The sequence below is a fragment of the Rattus norvegicus genome, chromosome 6 (assembly GCF_021556685.1).
Source record: "Rattus norvegicus strain SHRSP/BbbUtx chromosome 6, alternate assembly SHRSP_T2T, whole genome shotgun sequence".
Taxonomy (NCBI): Eukaryota; Metazoa; Chordata; class Mammalia; order Rodentia; family Muridae; genus Rattus; species Rattus norvegicus.
The window spans coordinates 109,671,367-109,686,344 of NC_141539.1; the positions used below are offsets into that span (position 1 = coordinate 109,671,367).

The 14,978-nt window shown below is 47.7% G+C and overlaps 2 protein-coding genes across 4 annotated transcripts in view; one reads left to right on the plus strand and one right to left on the minus strand.

Annotated features, from left to right (window-relative positions):
• Positions 1–14,978, minus strand: part of Heatr4 (HEAT repeat containing 4) — a 37,957-nt gene that overhangs the window by 5,163 nt on the left and 17,816 nt on the right. For all 3 annotated transcript variants that reach the window (XM_087554301.1, NM_001432104.1, XM_087554302.1), the window contains exons 7-16: positions 14,697–14,858; positions 13,029–13,189; positions 12,388–12,492; positions 7,999–8,117; positions 7,284–7,464; positions 6,190–6,259; positions 4,987–5,176; positions 4,366–4,444; positions 3,933–4,098; positions 2,470–2,522 (exon numbers count right to left, since the gene is read on the minus strand). In XM_087554301.1, the coding sequence (XP_087410427.1) occupies positions 2,470–2,522; positions 3,933–4,098; positions 4,366–4,444; positions 4,987–5,176; positions 6,190–6,259; positions 7,284–7,464; positions 7,999–8,117; positions 12,388–12,492; positions 13,029–13,189; positions 14,697–14,858 (1,286 nt within the window). The remainder of the gene's footprint in view (positions 1–2,469; positions 2,523–3,932; positions 4,099–4,365; positions 4,445–4,986; positions 5,177–6,189; positions 6,260–7,283; positions 7,465–7,998; positions 8,118–12,387; positions 12,493–13,028; positions 13,190–14,696; positions 14,859–14,978) is intronic.
• On the plus strand, positions 125–2,744 carry Riox1 (ribosomal oxygenase 1). Its single transcript, NM_001108040.1, is given in 1 exon segment — positions 125–2,744. A coding segment is annotated over 1 exon segment (1,794 nt). The 5' UTR covers positions 125–555; the 3' UTR covers positions 2,350–2,744.

The following is a 14,978-nucleotide window of genomic DNA, read 5'->3' on the forward strand; positions in this document are numbered from 1 at the left end:
GAAAGAGCTGTGCTTCATACAGAATATCAAACTTTGCCTTCATTCTTTCTACCAGGAAACTGCTTAGGAACAAGAATAACTGCCCCCCAAAAATGAGAAAGCCGACTAAAGAGGAAGCTGGGCTTGGCGCTGCACACAGAGGAGCTCTGCTCGGCCAAGACCGGAGGATTTCTATGCGTTCAAAGCCAGCCTAGCCTACCTAGCAAGTTCTAGGACTACGTAGCTAGGGCTTCTGTAGAGAGATCTGCCCGCCTGCCCCCGCCCCCGGCGCCCTCCCCCGCCCCCCGCAAAAAAAAAAAAAAAAAAAAAAAGAGGAATGAAGTTGTTTTCTTCTGAAATGCCTCGTACCTTGTTTTCTTGCACGGAATCTTTATCTGGTAAGGATTTTTGCCTTTCCAGTGTATACTGCCGCAGTTTTAAAAAGGTGACAAACCGGCTAGCTGTAGGACCCAGGAGGACGTTAGGCTTAATCTACCTAGGAAATGCTGGAGGACTCGCCCCCTTCCCAGAAAGCACCGCGGCCGCGGAAGCGTGGGTCTTGTCAGCCGCCAGGCCATGGATGAGCTTCCGAATGGCAACGGCGCGGCGCCGCTGAAGCGTGGACGCGGGAGGCGCCGGCGCCAGCCGCAGCCCCGCGGCGCGTCGGTCTTGGCCCTGCCCTTACGGCCACGGAAGGTCCGAAGGCACCGGAAAAGTGCGGCGTCCCGCGTGGCCGCGCTGAGAGCTCGCGCGCTCCTGAGCGAAGACTCGGACTCGAACGTGGAATCGGTCCGGGGCAAGCGGGAGAGGCCTGCAGAGCTACCGGAGGCCTCGCGGTCGGCCGAACCGCGGCCGGTGCCAGTGCGTCCGAGACCGGCTTCGGCGACTCTGCCGCGCCGCGTGGAGGGGCGGGCCGCGCTCTCCCGAAACCTGGGGAAGCCCGCTCCGTTGCCGGGCTCGCACGTGGATGACCCGGAACGGCCCTGGGATTCGCCGCTGCAGCAGGTGTTGGCGGAGCTGAACGGCATCCCCAGCAGCCGGAGGCGCGCCGCCCGCCTCTTCGAGTGGCTCCTGGCGCCCCTGCCTCCGGACCACTTCTACCGGCGGCTGTGGGAGCGGGAGGCGGTGCTGGTGCGGCGGCAGGACCACAGCTACTACGAAGGTCTATTCTCTACCTCCGACCTGGACTGGATGCTGCGCTACGAGGACGTGCACTTCGGGCAGCACCTGGATGCTGCGCGCTACATCGATGGGCGGCGGGAAACCTTGAACCCACCGGGCCGGGCACTTCCCGCTGCCGCGTGGTCCTTGTACCAAGCCGGCTGCTCCTTACGCCTTCTTTGCCCGCAAGCTTTCTCGCCCACGGTGTGGCAGTTTTTGGCTGTGCTTCAGGAACAGTTTGGAAGCATGGCAGGCTCCAACGTTTACCTCACGCCCCCCAACTCGCAGGGCTTCGCTCCCCACTACGACGACATCGAGGCTTTCGTGTTACAGCTGGAAGGTCGGAAACTCTGGCGAGTCTACCGACCGCGGGACCCCAGTGAAGAGTTGGCACTGACATCTAGTCCCAACTTCAGCCAGGAGGACCTTGGTGAGCCGGTACTCCAAACGGTACTGGAACCCGGAGACCTGCTCTATTTTCCTCGGGGCTTCATTCATCAAGCTGAATGTCAGGATGGAGTCCATTCTCTGCACCTCACCTTGTCTACCTACCAGCGCAACACCTGGGGCGACTTCCTGGAGGCTGTTCTGCCTCTGGCAATGCAGGCAGCAATAGAGGAAAATGTGGAATTTCGCAGGGGTCTGCCTCGAGACTTCATGGATTATATGGGGGCCCAGCATTCAGACTCTAAGGATCCCAGAAGGACAGCTTTCATGGAAAAAGTGCGGGTCTTGGTTGCTCGCCTGGGACACTTTGCTCCTGTCGATGCTGTGGCTGACCAGAGAGCAAAAGACTTCATTCACGATTCCCTGCCCCCTGTGTTGACGGATAGGGAAAGGGCTCTAAGTGTGCACGGGCTCCCGATTCGCTGGGAGGCTGGAGAACCTGTAAATGTGGGGGCCCAGCTGACAACAGAAACCCAAGTCCATATGCTTCAGGATGGCATAGCTCGGCTGGTGGGTGAGGGGGGCCGCTTGTTCCTGTATTACACAGTGGAAAACTCTCGAGTGTATCATCTGGAGGAACCCAAGTGCTTAGAAATCTACCCCCAGCAAGCCGATGCCATGGAACTCTTGCTGCGCTCCTACCCAGAGTTTGTGAGAGTAGGGGATTTGCCCTGTGACAGTGTGGAAGACCAGCTTTCCTTGGCGACCATGTTATATGATAAGGGGCTGCTGCTCACTAAAACGCCCCTAGTTCTGAGTTAGTTTCTTGAGGATGGCCGGAAAGAATGCGGTTGTGATTCTCCGCTACCACCGCCACCTTGTCTCCTTTTTTAAAAGAGGTCATGTTCTTACCTTGCTAAGCATCACTATGGTTACATTTACCTTTATGATTTTTTCAGTGTCGAGAACCTCAGGCCTGAGAAGAGCCTCTTCACCTAGGTACAAAAGTAAACACAGAAATTGAAGCAGGGGGAAAAGCTGTTTTGCAGAAGTAGCCCTGATCCCCCTCCTTTCAGAGCACCACTTCATTCCCTGCACTGTCCTGGGTATTGGGTAGCATTGGCCGGGCCGTTCCATGTGAGACAGTGGGGGGGTTTATATGAAAGTTCCTTCCTCGAGTTAAGTTTGTATGAACACTAGATTTATTAAAAAGTTCCAGAGACCGTTTTTCCTTTCTAAGTCTAGATTTCTTTGGGGATTGATTGGAAGACGTGCGGGACAAGGGAAATGTGGCTGAGATGAAAGACAACATGGCTTAGGATGTCAGAGGAGTGTATTAACTTTTTTAAAGGAGAGCTAGGGTAGAGCAAGTGGGGGCAGTGTTCTGGGTTCGTCCGAGCATCCCACTCCTTAGCTTTGGAGGTAGCTTTCTCGTTTTAGTGATGATACCTGAACTTTGAGCTGAACAGCCCTAGCAGGAACTCTTTCCCTAGCAGAGTCAGCTTTGAATGCATACGGTGTTTGCTCAGTGCTCGGTTTAAATCAGTGACTTACTGGCACTGCTCCCAAAAGGACCGACAGCGAGCGTGTCACGCCGCCTAGTTGTGCTTTCACAGGCTTTAGTCACCCAACTTTTTGCAAGCTGGCCACAGGGAAGATTGGTGTTCAGGTTATTTTCCGCTGTCATTTACCCCCAACCCCCCCACCCCTGCTGTAGTTGGACGAAACTTTCCCAAATCTGGCAAGTGCATGTTCTCCTGATTGGTGGAAGAGAGCCTAGTACACCAGAAACAGCACTTGGGACCAGAAGACCTGGGTTTGGGGTGGTGGCTGATAAGCCACTGGCCCAATGACTTGAGGCTGCTGCTCACAGATTGTGTGAGTTATGTTCTGGTACAGTGTGGCTCCCGTACCCTTGCCGTTTAGTATGTCTAGGCCTCTTAAGATCCTATCATAACTCACAGGTTCCGTTTTTAAGGCTAAGTATTTTTAGGAAGTATTTTTTTTCCCCTTAAGTAAGAACATAAAATGGCCGTTCTCCTTCCAGATCTACTTTCCATAGGTGACCACTGTAAAAGATTAAGCCTGTACTTTAGATTGGGTGCTTAAGCAAACGTACACAGTAGTTACTTGTTTTTATAAAGACTCGTGCTTTCCTACATGTCCCTTTAGAGTCAGTTCAGCTAGAGCCACACTTGACATAACACGCAGTTGTGGGTGGGTGAGAAGTGTGTGTTTGTGGGGCGGGGATTGGGGATGGGTGGCCTATGGAAACCAAGAAGGAGAATAAGCAGGCATCCTGACTTAAAGCTTACAGGGCTCCCTGTGAGGTCCTCAGATGTCTGGGACCCTGGGATCATTTTGTGAGAAGAGTCAGGGAATGGGCTCCACCCTAAGAAACTTACTCTGAGAAGTTTTGAAGTTTTGAAGAAAAGTGTAGAATTCCAGTGGTTTCTGGCCCTCCTTGGGTTGCGAGTAAACCCATTTAGCTGTTTTTTTCAAGTTTTGTATGGCCAGTTCAATCTTCAGTATTTTCTCTGTCAGCAAGTCCTTTTGGTTTAGTGTTTGGATCTAAGGGGGAAAAATTTAAAAAGCAACTGACCAACCGTATGAGGGAAGAAAAAACGTTAAAGTAATCTGATCAGGCCAGGCGTGTATTGCTTGCTAATCTTAGCACTTGGGGGGCTAAGGCAAGATTTTAACTTTGAGGTCATTTTAAGCTGTGTAGTAAAACCGCCTCAGAGAAACTAAAACATAAAACCTCATAAGGCAATTGATTACACTGTGCTTAATAGCAAGCCTCTTGAAGCCCTGGAAACACAGTCTGTATTTATTTACCTTGTTCTTGATCTCCTGGATCATTTCTTGATTTCCTTCTTTCTCTAAGTTAAGTACTGTCATTGTCTGGTCAATTTCCCTGAAAGATAATGACAGATTGTGACCCCGCCCCAAAAAGAAAGCATAGCGGTGGAAAACAATATAGGATTTGGACTTAGGCAAGAATCCTAAACTCCACAGATCGACAGTTTCACTGAGTCTTCTCTGGAGAAACGACGTGATAATTTACAGAGCTGTTGTGCAGTTTTAGAAATGATAATGTTTATTAAACACCTTTACGAAACTTACCACATGCCATAAATTGTCACCACAGCGTTCGCATGGACTTATGGAGGGGAGGCTCAGCACTTAAGAGTGTGTATGTGGGCCTCCTCCAGGCTCACACAGCTATTGCATTGAAACTAGCATTATTGACTCTATAGTCTGTCGTCTCAGTAAGTACTGGATACATGTTGAATATATGAATAACTTAAAACCCCCAGGAAGAAGAGGAATATGGGAGCTGTGACAATCTCAGTGCAGCAGGATTTTGTGACCCACTTAGCAGAGCATATAATGATCAAAGATTGGAGAGTTGGCAATGCAAGATGTTGTGGTGAAAATGAGGGGTCTGGTGCTTACCTAAGAACAGCCTCGTGCTTTTCCAGGAGCAGCACATCTAAGAAAGTGTCCCTGACCTTGTTCCCTTGAAGGTTAAGGGCTTGGATGCTCCGGCAAGCTTCCAGCCGTACTCCTGGAGCGTCTTCGTAGTGGATAGCCCAGAGCAGGTTATTTGTTAGCTGGGGACTCACTTGTCCAATCTGTCCCAAAGCTGTATAGGTGAGAGGTCAAGCATATTTCACAGTTACTGGGTTGACTACACCCTAGCATTCAGAGGGAATTTGAGTATTACAGACAGCATCTTGGGGGTAGCAGTTAGTCAGGAGTAAAATGAAAAAGTATTTCTGAGTAGTGAAGTTTAAAAGGGGAATTTAGAAAACTAGCAAAGCTTTGCCTAGCATGTGAGATTTGACACCTAGCTTTGGGACAGGGTCTTGCTGTTTACCCCTGGCTGGCCTCATATTTGCATCCCCCTGCCTCTGCATCCTGAGCGTGGGATCTCAGGTGTGTGCCTGCCTGCATGGCTCTGCATGAGAATATTTCTTCCAAAGGACTCTAAGAGGGTAGTGTTTCATGCTGTCCTTGCCTGCTAGGATGTAAATGTAGACTAGCTTGCCTATCAGGAATTAGATAGGGGGCAGATAGAACCCGGGAGAGCAGTGTAGTTAAGGTAGGGGAGGAGGGCACAACTTCTCAGGTTTAACTCTGGTTCTGCTAGGGGTCTGCATCTCAGAAAATCAATCAAAGAGCAAGGTTGAAGTTCTGCAGTCATCTGGAACCTAGTTTGACTCTGACCAAGTGCCAGTGCAATCTCCGGGGAAAGCAAGATGTATCCAACAGTGGACGCCTACTAGAAATGTATTAATTCTATTGGTGAGGACTGTGTTGTCTGTTCTTTCCTTAACAAGTTTAAATAGACCTAGACTTAGGATCCTTAGCTACAATTTTAAAAGAAAGTCTTTCCTTTCTCAGCCCAGAGGCTGCTGAGTCGCCAATTCCCTCCGCTATCCTCTAGCTGCTTTATTGGAGTTTCTGGAGACGTCTGGGTTGGCATGGAGAGGGTATTTCCTTTTTTCTTTTTTTTTTTTTCTTTTTTTTTCGGAGCTGGGAACCGAACCCAGGGCCTTGCGCTTGCTAGGCAAGCGCTCTACCACTGAGCTAAATCCCCAGCCCCAAGAGAGGGTATTTCAAGTCTAGGGCTTGGAGCTACTATTTCCGAAATACCTCGAATGGCAAAAGCCTTGATTTTCCAGTAAGGATCTGTGAGCATCAGATTCAGGAGGCGTTCAAGCACCTGCAGTAGACAAAGAGGAAGGTGAATGGGAAGAACCAGAATGAGAGTAGATCCGAAACGGGGGCCCCCCTCTTTCCTATGGATGCTTTAACTGGGAAAACAGCCACCTGCCTATTCATTCTAGTAACACATGAGAATCGGCCTCTATCATAACTAGCTGAATTAGCTACTTTTTATGTTTTTTTCCTCAGCACACAGATCTATAACCATACACATACTAACTACATGCTCCACCACTAAACTATACCACCAGTCCCAGACTCCTACTCGCCACCCCTTCCCATTCTTGTTTTTTTTTTTTTTTCTTTTTTCTTTTTTTCGGAGCTGGGGACCGAACCCAGGGCCTTGCGCTTGCTGGGCAAGCGCTCTACCACTGAGCTAAATCCCCAACCCCCCCATTCTTGTTTTTGAGACCATCATTATGTAGCTTATAGCTTAGGTTCACCTCGGATGTTTTCTAGCATGTATGGGTGTTTTTCCTGTATGTCTGTCTATGCAACACAGAGGTACTGTGCTCCCAGAGGCCGGAAGGTGGCATAGGATCCCTTGGAACTAGTTAGATATGGTTGTGAGCTGCCATGTAGGTGCTGGGAATCCGACCCAGTCCTCTGGAAAAACAACCGGTGCTCTTAATTACTGTACCATTTCTTCAGCCCCTCGCTCATTCTCGGAACTCCTGCCTCTTGCCTTATCTCCCAAGTGCAAGGATTACCCGGTGCTTTGCTTAGACCTCTTTTGAATCCCTGTGTCCAATTTCTCCCTGATAATGAGTATAAATTCCATCCGTTGGCATTAATCCTAAAACCTCCCAGCAACCAGGTACTGGAAGCTAGTTAACTGAGAGAACAGAACGTAGTGTGCTATGGCCGGAAGCTGGAGGTCGTTAAGAACTGAGCACTCCTTGCTGATGATGTGACTGACTGCTCATGGCACTTGCCACAGAATAGTGAGTGCACCAGGCCCCACAGAGACAGGGAAGCTCAAGGTCCATCAGATGAGAGGATGGCACGCTTCCTTGACTTACCATCTCGTCACGGATCTTTAAGGCACCTGCTGCCAAGCAAGCTGCCTGTCGAATTCCCGTGAACTCATCAGAGAGGCAGGTCAGGAAGCTTGGGAGGAGCTTGGCGGTCATGATTTTAAGCCCTCGGATCAGGGAGAGGGCCTTGATCCGCTCCTGGGAATTTCCTTGGCACAGTTTAATTCTGCAAAACACAAGTGGCTTCTATTTCCCTTCAGCTTTTCTGTGCCTTATTCCCTTCCACCATGCTCTCAGGATAGCTTTGTGGGCCCAGTTACATAGCCATACCCTTTCCTAGTTAGCTTATAGCATCCACGGTTCACTGGGTTCAGAACTCAGGTGTCTCTTTTTTTTCTTGAACCCCTATTATATAACATATGGTAGACATTCAGGCGTATTGAACATCCAAAACAAAGTGTCAGCTTGCAGCATCTCTAACTGGTGACTCCTCCTGTCCAGCCCTCTTACAAATAGCGCTCATTTTGGACAGTTATCTCCCAGCCTGGTGTGACTGCATCTCTTGAAACTAGCCCACCATGAGTATTTCAGTTTTCTACAGCAGTTACCGTATGCCGCTGTTCTAGCTTAGTACTTTTATGGTGGGACCTAGTAAGATGCTGGTTGTCTAGGGAGTTGAACAGATGCTGGCTGGATCCCAGATCACCCAGGCACTTCTGAGAAAGGAAGAGTGTCTAAGCCTACAGTGACAGGGTCCTACCTGATCATGTCATGTACTTCTTTGCCAAGATTCATTTGCCCCAGGGCTTTGGCAGCGGCCTGCCTTACTTCCTTGTTCCAGTCATTCCACATCAGCTGGATTATTTTCTGTTTCATATCCTAGAAACAGGCATGATAATTGGCTATCAACTTTGTCCTTCATACCAGGTTTTTCCCTACCCTTTAATCACAAGCCAGTGGGGCAGGTGGCATCTGTTTACAGACGACAGTACAGGCTTTGGTTAACTTGCCCAAGGATAATCTGGTAAATGCTTACAACTGGTCTCATCCAGATCTGTTTCCCAGACTTGTCTCTTAAACTCTTGTATCATGTTGGAGCCAAGAGAATAAGCGTTAAGAGACTTGAAATTTGAAAGTGTTATATAATGGCACAGCTTCCTCATTCCAGGTTGCCTGAGACTTTCTGGTTTTAGTACTAAAAGTCCATGTCCTGTACAAACCAGGGCAGTTAGTCACTTTTCTTATAGGGAAAGGAAAGCATTACTCCGGTTGAGACTGATGATGGTGGAACCGTGTGTAAACGAGTTTTCCAGCCCAAAACATCTTGTTCTCCCTCCGTCGGGTACCTTTAGGACTTAGCTCAAAAGACATCTCTTTAGAAAGTCCCCTCCGCCCCATGTGGGACAGCGTAGGAAACCCCGAGAGTGTCTTCCAGCTGCTTTTGCTGAATAGTTCATTACAGCATTACCAAGGGAGAGATGGCTTTCTGCTCCACTAATGCCTGCGTGACCTCTACAATGCAGAGGGGAAACTGCTCACTGAGTGAATGAAAAGAACTCAGGCACGCTACCCTTTTAAACTCCTGCAGTTCACCATGACATCATCATCTGTACCTTGTCCACCACTAGGGTCTCAGCAGGAAGCTGGAGCACGTGAAAAAGATGAGCCCGTTCTCAGGCCTCTTTAGGTTATGACACTGGATGACCAGATTGGGTCTTTCTTTAACAAAATGTGAGGGTTAAAGGATGATGGGCGCCCACTCCCGCAGGAATAGCCTGTTCCTGTCTGCACTGGTTGACGGTACCTGGTGTCATAAAAAGATGAACACACTAAAATAAGGGCTTATTTTTTTCTTTCCTAGTTATTGTAAACAGAGCGGCCAGGAGATGCTTGTATATCAGTACCGCTTGTCTTCGCACAAGGGCTTTGTGGGCAGAGGGGCGGGTGTCCTGGGGACAGTGCTGCAGCTAAGTATTTCATGCAGGTAATATTTTATGGTCATCTTGTTTGTCAAATATCACGACTGTAACAACATTCCCTGCTAGGTCAGATCAGCATTTCTAATTCAAAAGGTTGATTATGAATTACACCCAACCACCCCTTTAAAAAAGCAACAGAGAGAAGGAAAGATGAAATTTAAACAATTGAAGAACATCAGAAAGTGGCAGGACACTGACCTCCAAGACAAAGTCAAAGCCTCTGCAGGCAAGAGAGGTGTGGACCCCAGACAGAAATACGAAAGGGAAGATGTTTTCCCTTTGCCGTGGTGGGATGAGTGAAGGTGGCCAGATCCAGGACATAAAACATGTCTCAAGAGGCAACTCATGTGTTTAGAAGTCTAGGAATCAGTTCAGAGCTGTGTGCTCTTTGTTTTTCTAGTATTTTTTAAATTGTATTTTATATGTATGTTTTGCCTGTCTGCATGTCTGAGTACCGAATGAATGGAAGCACTGTGACACAATGGTACCTGGTACAGGAGAGGGTGTCAGCTCCGGGAAGAGTAGTACTTTAGTATTTGAAATTGAACCAGAATACTTTGAAGAACAAATATGCTTCACTCAATAACCCTTTCCCCCATGCTATGTGTTCTTGTAAAAAAAAACCGTCAAGGACTATGTCTTCTAGTTTCAGTTCACTTGAACTTAGTCTCCCTACCATAGTCTCAGTTTCAGTAAGATGGAGAGATGTCTCTGGGAGAACAAAGCACCATTATTCCTCTAACGTGGTACGCCCCAGGAGCTCTCAGGAAATGAGCCCCAGTATCAGATACTTCACTATCCATGAGGTCTACAGTGAAACCACGAATAGCTCAGCAAGCATTCTGCAGTGGCATTTAAACAGCATGGTCTTTCTTCTCCCTCTCCTATGAGTACCTTATATTTTTCTTCATTAATATAAAGATGAGAAGCAATTTCATTCAAAAGGTCAAGAAACATGGCCAGAAGAGCTGAACATTTGTTTGTGTGTTTGTGGGTGCAGATTGTGTGTGTGTGTGTGTGTGTGTGTGTGTGTGTGCATGCGCACATGCGCTTGAATGCTTGCACATGCACATTTGAGGAATTCACAAGCTGCATCCTCTGATCCCTTTCAAGTAACCCCAGAACGATGCAAGAGTAAATAGGTCCTCCTTTTTCTGTCCAAGGGTAGGCTCAGTCCAGTTATGATCTAGCCCTTTCACAGTCCCCAATAGCAGAATCCTGGCTTTCATTGCTACACGAGTCCTCTCCAAAATGCAAATGCATCATCGTCAGAACAAACTATTAGGCTCTAGGGTAAACCAAACATTGAGGTGATCTGAAGGCTATGTAAGCTCTGTTGAAGGCAAGCGGTGTTTAGGGATTACATCAGCAACCAAAGACAGAGCGGATTTCCTTAGCTTCGCCCAGCTCAAAGCAGAAAGGGGTACACTCTTGAGAGAATAAAAGGGACATTTCTTTGCGAGGAATTCCTTTCATCCCAGGTATCAGGACTCACAGAGACGAAAGCAGATCCATAGGAATGTCCTCATGAAGCCATCTTTGATTCCCTGAGTTTTATTTTTCAGTTTGCACTGAATGGTGAGATTAAATAGTCTCCTAGATTCATTTAAGTGTTGTACATGTAAGTACGTGAGGTGCACAGCACGTGTGTATATGAGGAAGGGAAACGTGCATACATGTATAGAGGCTAATAGAGGGCATTCACTCTCTTCCTCCACCACTGTCTGCCTTAGTTTTCCTGCAGGAGCTCTTGCTAAAACTGAAGCTCACGATTTCTCGATGTGTGGGACTACACCTCGGTTGGATGCGGGTGCTGTGATACAAATCCTGGTCTTTATATTTGAACAGTGAGTGCTTTTCGTCATTGAGACATCTCTCTAGCTCCTCAATGATGCTTTGTAATGTGGCAAGAGTTTCAGGTTTCGCTTGCTGGAAATTCCTTCAATTGCAGCCGAGTCCCCCACCTTCAAGTTGTCCAATACACACTGGTTCCTGAAAGTTTCAAGAGAGCATCTTACATTCACTCTGCTCTCAAGGCATAAGAGCCCAGATAAGAAAGCTGTGAACCGTGGGTGGGATAGGGTACAGAATGTTCTTCCCACAAGGTGGCTTCTAGGAAGAATTGCATAAACTATGATCAGTGAATGCATGTGGAAGCCAGGACACGAAGGGATGCCCTAGCATGTCCACATTCTCTCAGTGGGAAAAGCTAAGGCCTTGGGAAGAGTATTGTCTCTTTTCCCATGGGCCAAGATGGTGAATAATACCAGGCATCCCCCCTCATTGCATTATATTTGCTAACTGTGAACGCTAATTCACGCTTTGCTTGCCTCAATAACAAAAACACAAAGTGCTTTGTTCGCCCTACCCTTGAGCTTGAACGCCTGGAGTCCCCTAGTGTTCCATGAAGGTCTTTGGTATGTCCTTCAACCCTAGGAAACAGCTCTGCTGGCCTCGGGACGGGGTGCCATCGAGTCATACGTATTGTTAGTCTTGTTGCTCAAGTTGCTATGCCACTGTTTTTTTTTTTTAAGATTTATTTATTTATTATATATGAATACACTGTAGCTGTCTTAGACACACCAGAAGAGGGCATTGGATCTCTTTACAGGTGGTTGTGAGCCACCATGTGGTTGCTGGGATTTGAACTCAGGACCTCTGGAAGAGCAGTCGGTGCTCTTAACCGCTGAGCCATCTCTCCAGCCCTATGCCACTGTTTTTAAGAAGGGTCCATGTTTTTGTATGTATGCGCTGAGTGTCCAGAGAACCAGGACAGGCACCTGTTTAGTTCAATTGTTGAGTCTTTTCAGTCTGCTTCTCAAAGTGATCAAGGACCAATTTTCAAATGTAGGGTGAGGGGGGAATGCATCATTGACTGATATTTTTATAGTCATTGACATACTTTTATATTGTCTACTGATACTGAGACAGGGTGAAATTACTATAAAGTTCCTAAGCTCTTTCTCTTGGCTTGTGCGTATATTAGAGAGTGGCAGTGTCACGGCTTGTGGATCGCCACCCCCGACAAGAAACGCTGCTTAAAGTCAGAGGAGTACCTATTACTTAAAGATAATCCATGTCATGAATAAGAGGAAGCAATGAGATATTAGACAGAAGCAAAAAGTAGGAAGACCCCAGGCCAGCCAAGCTTTCTGGAAGCCAAGACTTACTATGCAGACTTTTCCACTGATCTGAGAGAAAGCACGGCAGGCCACGATGCGGTCCCTCCATTGCCTGCTGTTCAGCTCCACAGCAAGCATCGTGTGGATCAGGGTCTGAGGAAAAGGAAGGCTTGCATGGATAGTCTCACTCACCTTAGAGGTAATAGAATCTAGAAGAAAGTATATGCTGACAGGGCATCCAGTAGTGTAAATGCCCCAGGTCATGAGTTACCATTCCTATTAAGGGACAGAGTGGGTTAATAAGAGCTAGGGCACTCCTCTTCCCAAGCAGTCTGACTTGGATTATAAACCAGAAAGGAAAATAAAGGTCCATTAATCTGAGCAGAAAATGAAGGCCTTCCCTTCCTGTTTTCAGTCCCTGGGATGGTCCGCATCTGGCCCAGTCTGTGTTTCTCCCCAGAGTAATGAACGCAGTTGTGCGGTCCTCTGTGATAAGCCTGAGACGAGCAGATCCGCGCGGCATGACTCAACCTTTATCCTATTGCTTCTAGCATCTCACACCTCCATGCCCAGTTTCACTTGGGCTCAGTGCACTTGGCTTAACACCCTCCTCAGCCACCCGCGTCCTCTCCTTGTGCACCGGTCTGCTCCCCAAGGTCTCATTCCTCCCCAGTGAAGTTGACACATACCGAATTAACCCTGAGATGGTTCAGGAGCTCACAAGCCTGTCTCTCGGTAGCCTCGTTATTCTTGTAGAAAAGCTGGTGGAGAATCCTCTTAATCACTGGATAGGTGGCGATGCCTGCCAGGGCCAAGCACTGCGCTGCAGCCCAGCTGTCCACACTGTTACCTGCCCCGTGGATCGAAAGTGACGACATGGGTTCAGAACGATGCTTTCTCCCAGAGAGCAGCCGCTTTGAATTGGTACCAACTACTGCTGTCTGCCTGTGTCTTACTTCCCATTATCCCTCTGAGTCTGAAAATCCACTCCCATAGTTCAACCACGTGGACTATTTTAAAGTTTAAAAACAAAAACCAGAAAAAAATTTTTTTGAGAAAGAATTTTATTTGGTCCAGGCTAGCCTTAAACCCACGTGTAGCAGAAGATGACCTTGAACCTTTCGGGGGAGGGCTATGGGTGACAGTACTGGGGACACCAAGCTAGAGATTCAGTCCTGACCTTGACTTCTTTTCTTGTTTTGTTTTTTAATTTTATTTTAATTTATTTTTTTAGTTTTAAGTTTTATCTGAGTAGCCCTGGCCATCCTGGAACTCACTTTGTAGACCAGGCTGGCCTTGAACTCACAGAGATCCACCTGCCTCTGCCTCTGCCTCCTGAGTGCTGGGACTAAAGATTTGTACCACCTCCTGGCTCCGACTTTGACCTTTGATACCTCTGCTTCTACCTTTCAAGTGCAGGCTAAAAGAATAAAAGCTCTTCTTGGGTAACACTTCTGATCTAGCTAAGCAGTGCGGCTGCTTCTCTCCATGCAGATCAGGAAGGCTATAGGGAGCCAGGAGGAAGTCCCTAAAACAGATGAACCAGGCACGGGATTGTTTAGATATAGAAGGCCAGACTAGTCAATGTTTTCTCATGCTACGTCAAGGAACAGCGCGTCAAGAGAGGTCAGTGGCCTCACACCTGACAGCTCTATTAAGTCCAGCATGATGATGCCTAGGGGGTCACTGTGCAGAAACCGGAAGCATGATGTACAGGTGATTTACAGGGAAAACCTTACAAAATGCACTTAGCTATTGTTATGTTCTCTTCAATAATAAAATGTTACATAGGAGGCCATTGTGTATTTGTTTTTCTTGGCACTAGGGATCCAATTAATGTCTTAAAGTATTGGGCAATCATACTACCATTGGGCTAGACATCTAGGCCTAAAATCATTGGCTAGTCATGCATTGACTGTATTATTAACAGGGTTGAGGGGGCTATTTCAACGCATGTGTGCAACGTTGCATTGAACAAACCCACTTGCCTTTATCCACTTTCTGCTCCCCACCATTAACCTCTAGTGATCACTCTTCACCTCCAGGTTGATCTTGTAACTATAGTTTCCACATAGAAACAGGGGATGGGGGCTGTCTTTTCGTCTGTACCTTGTTTTAGTTAAGATGCTGTCTTCCATTTCATCCATTTTAGGGCATGGTTTATAGACTGCATCTGTAAAAGCTCACACCTTGTAAAAGTGCCTAGGAAGAACTAGTGTCTCCGTGTGTCTAGCAGAACAGAGACTCAAAGGCAAAACAGCGGATATCCCAGCGTTCCAGTGAAAAGGGGACGACAGAGAGCTGACAGGGAGGTGGCCTCTGTCCCTCATCCCAGGTCACGAGTGGCAGTTACTCACCCTTCGTGAGGGCTGTCTCCATGATGTCCTGGGCAGTGGGATTATGTGACTGTATGGAATACTGGCATATTGCTGCTGCCATCCTCACATTCGGATTGCTGTCGGACAGAGCAGTCTCTAAAGCGGACAGAAGGACCTCTGGCAAGTCCACAATGATTGGTCCTGCAATCCAAAAGACGGTACCAGTCCTGTGCTTTTCTCTCAGCTTCCTTACCAAGGTCAACCTTACATCTATGGCTTACTAAATCACAGGTCAGATGCCTGCCTTCAGTGGGCAGGATT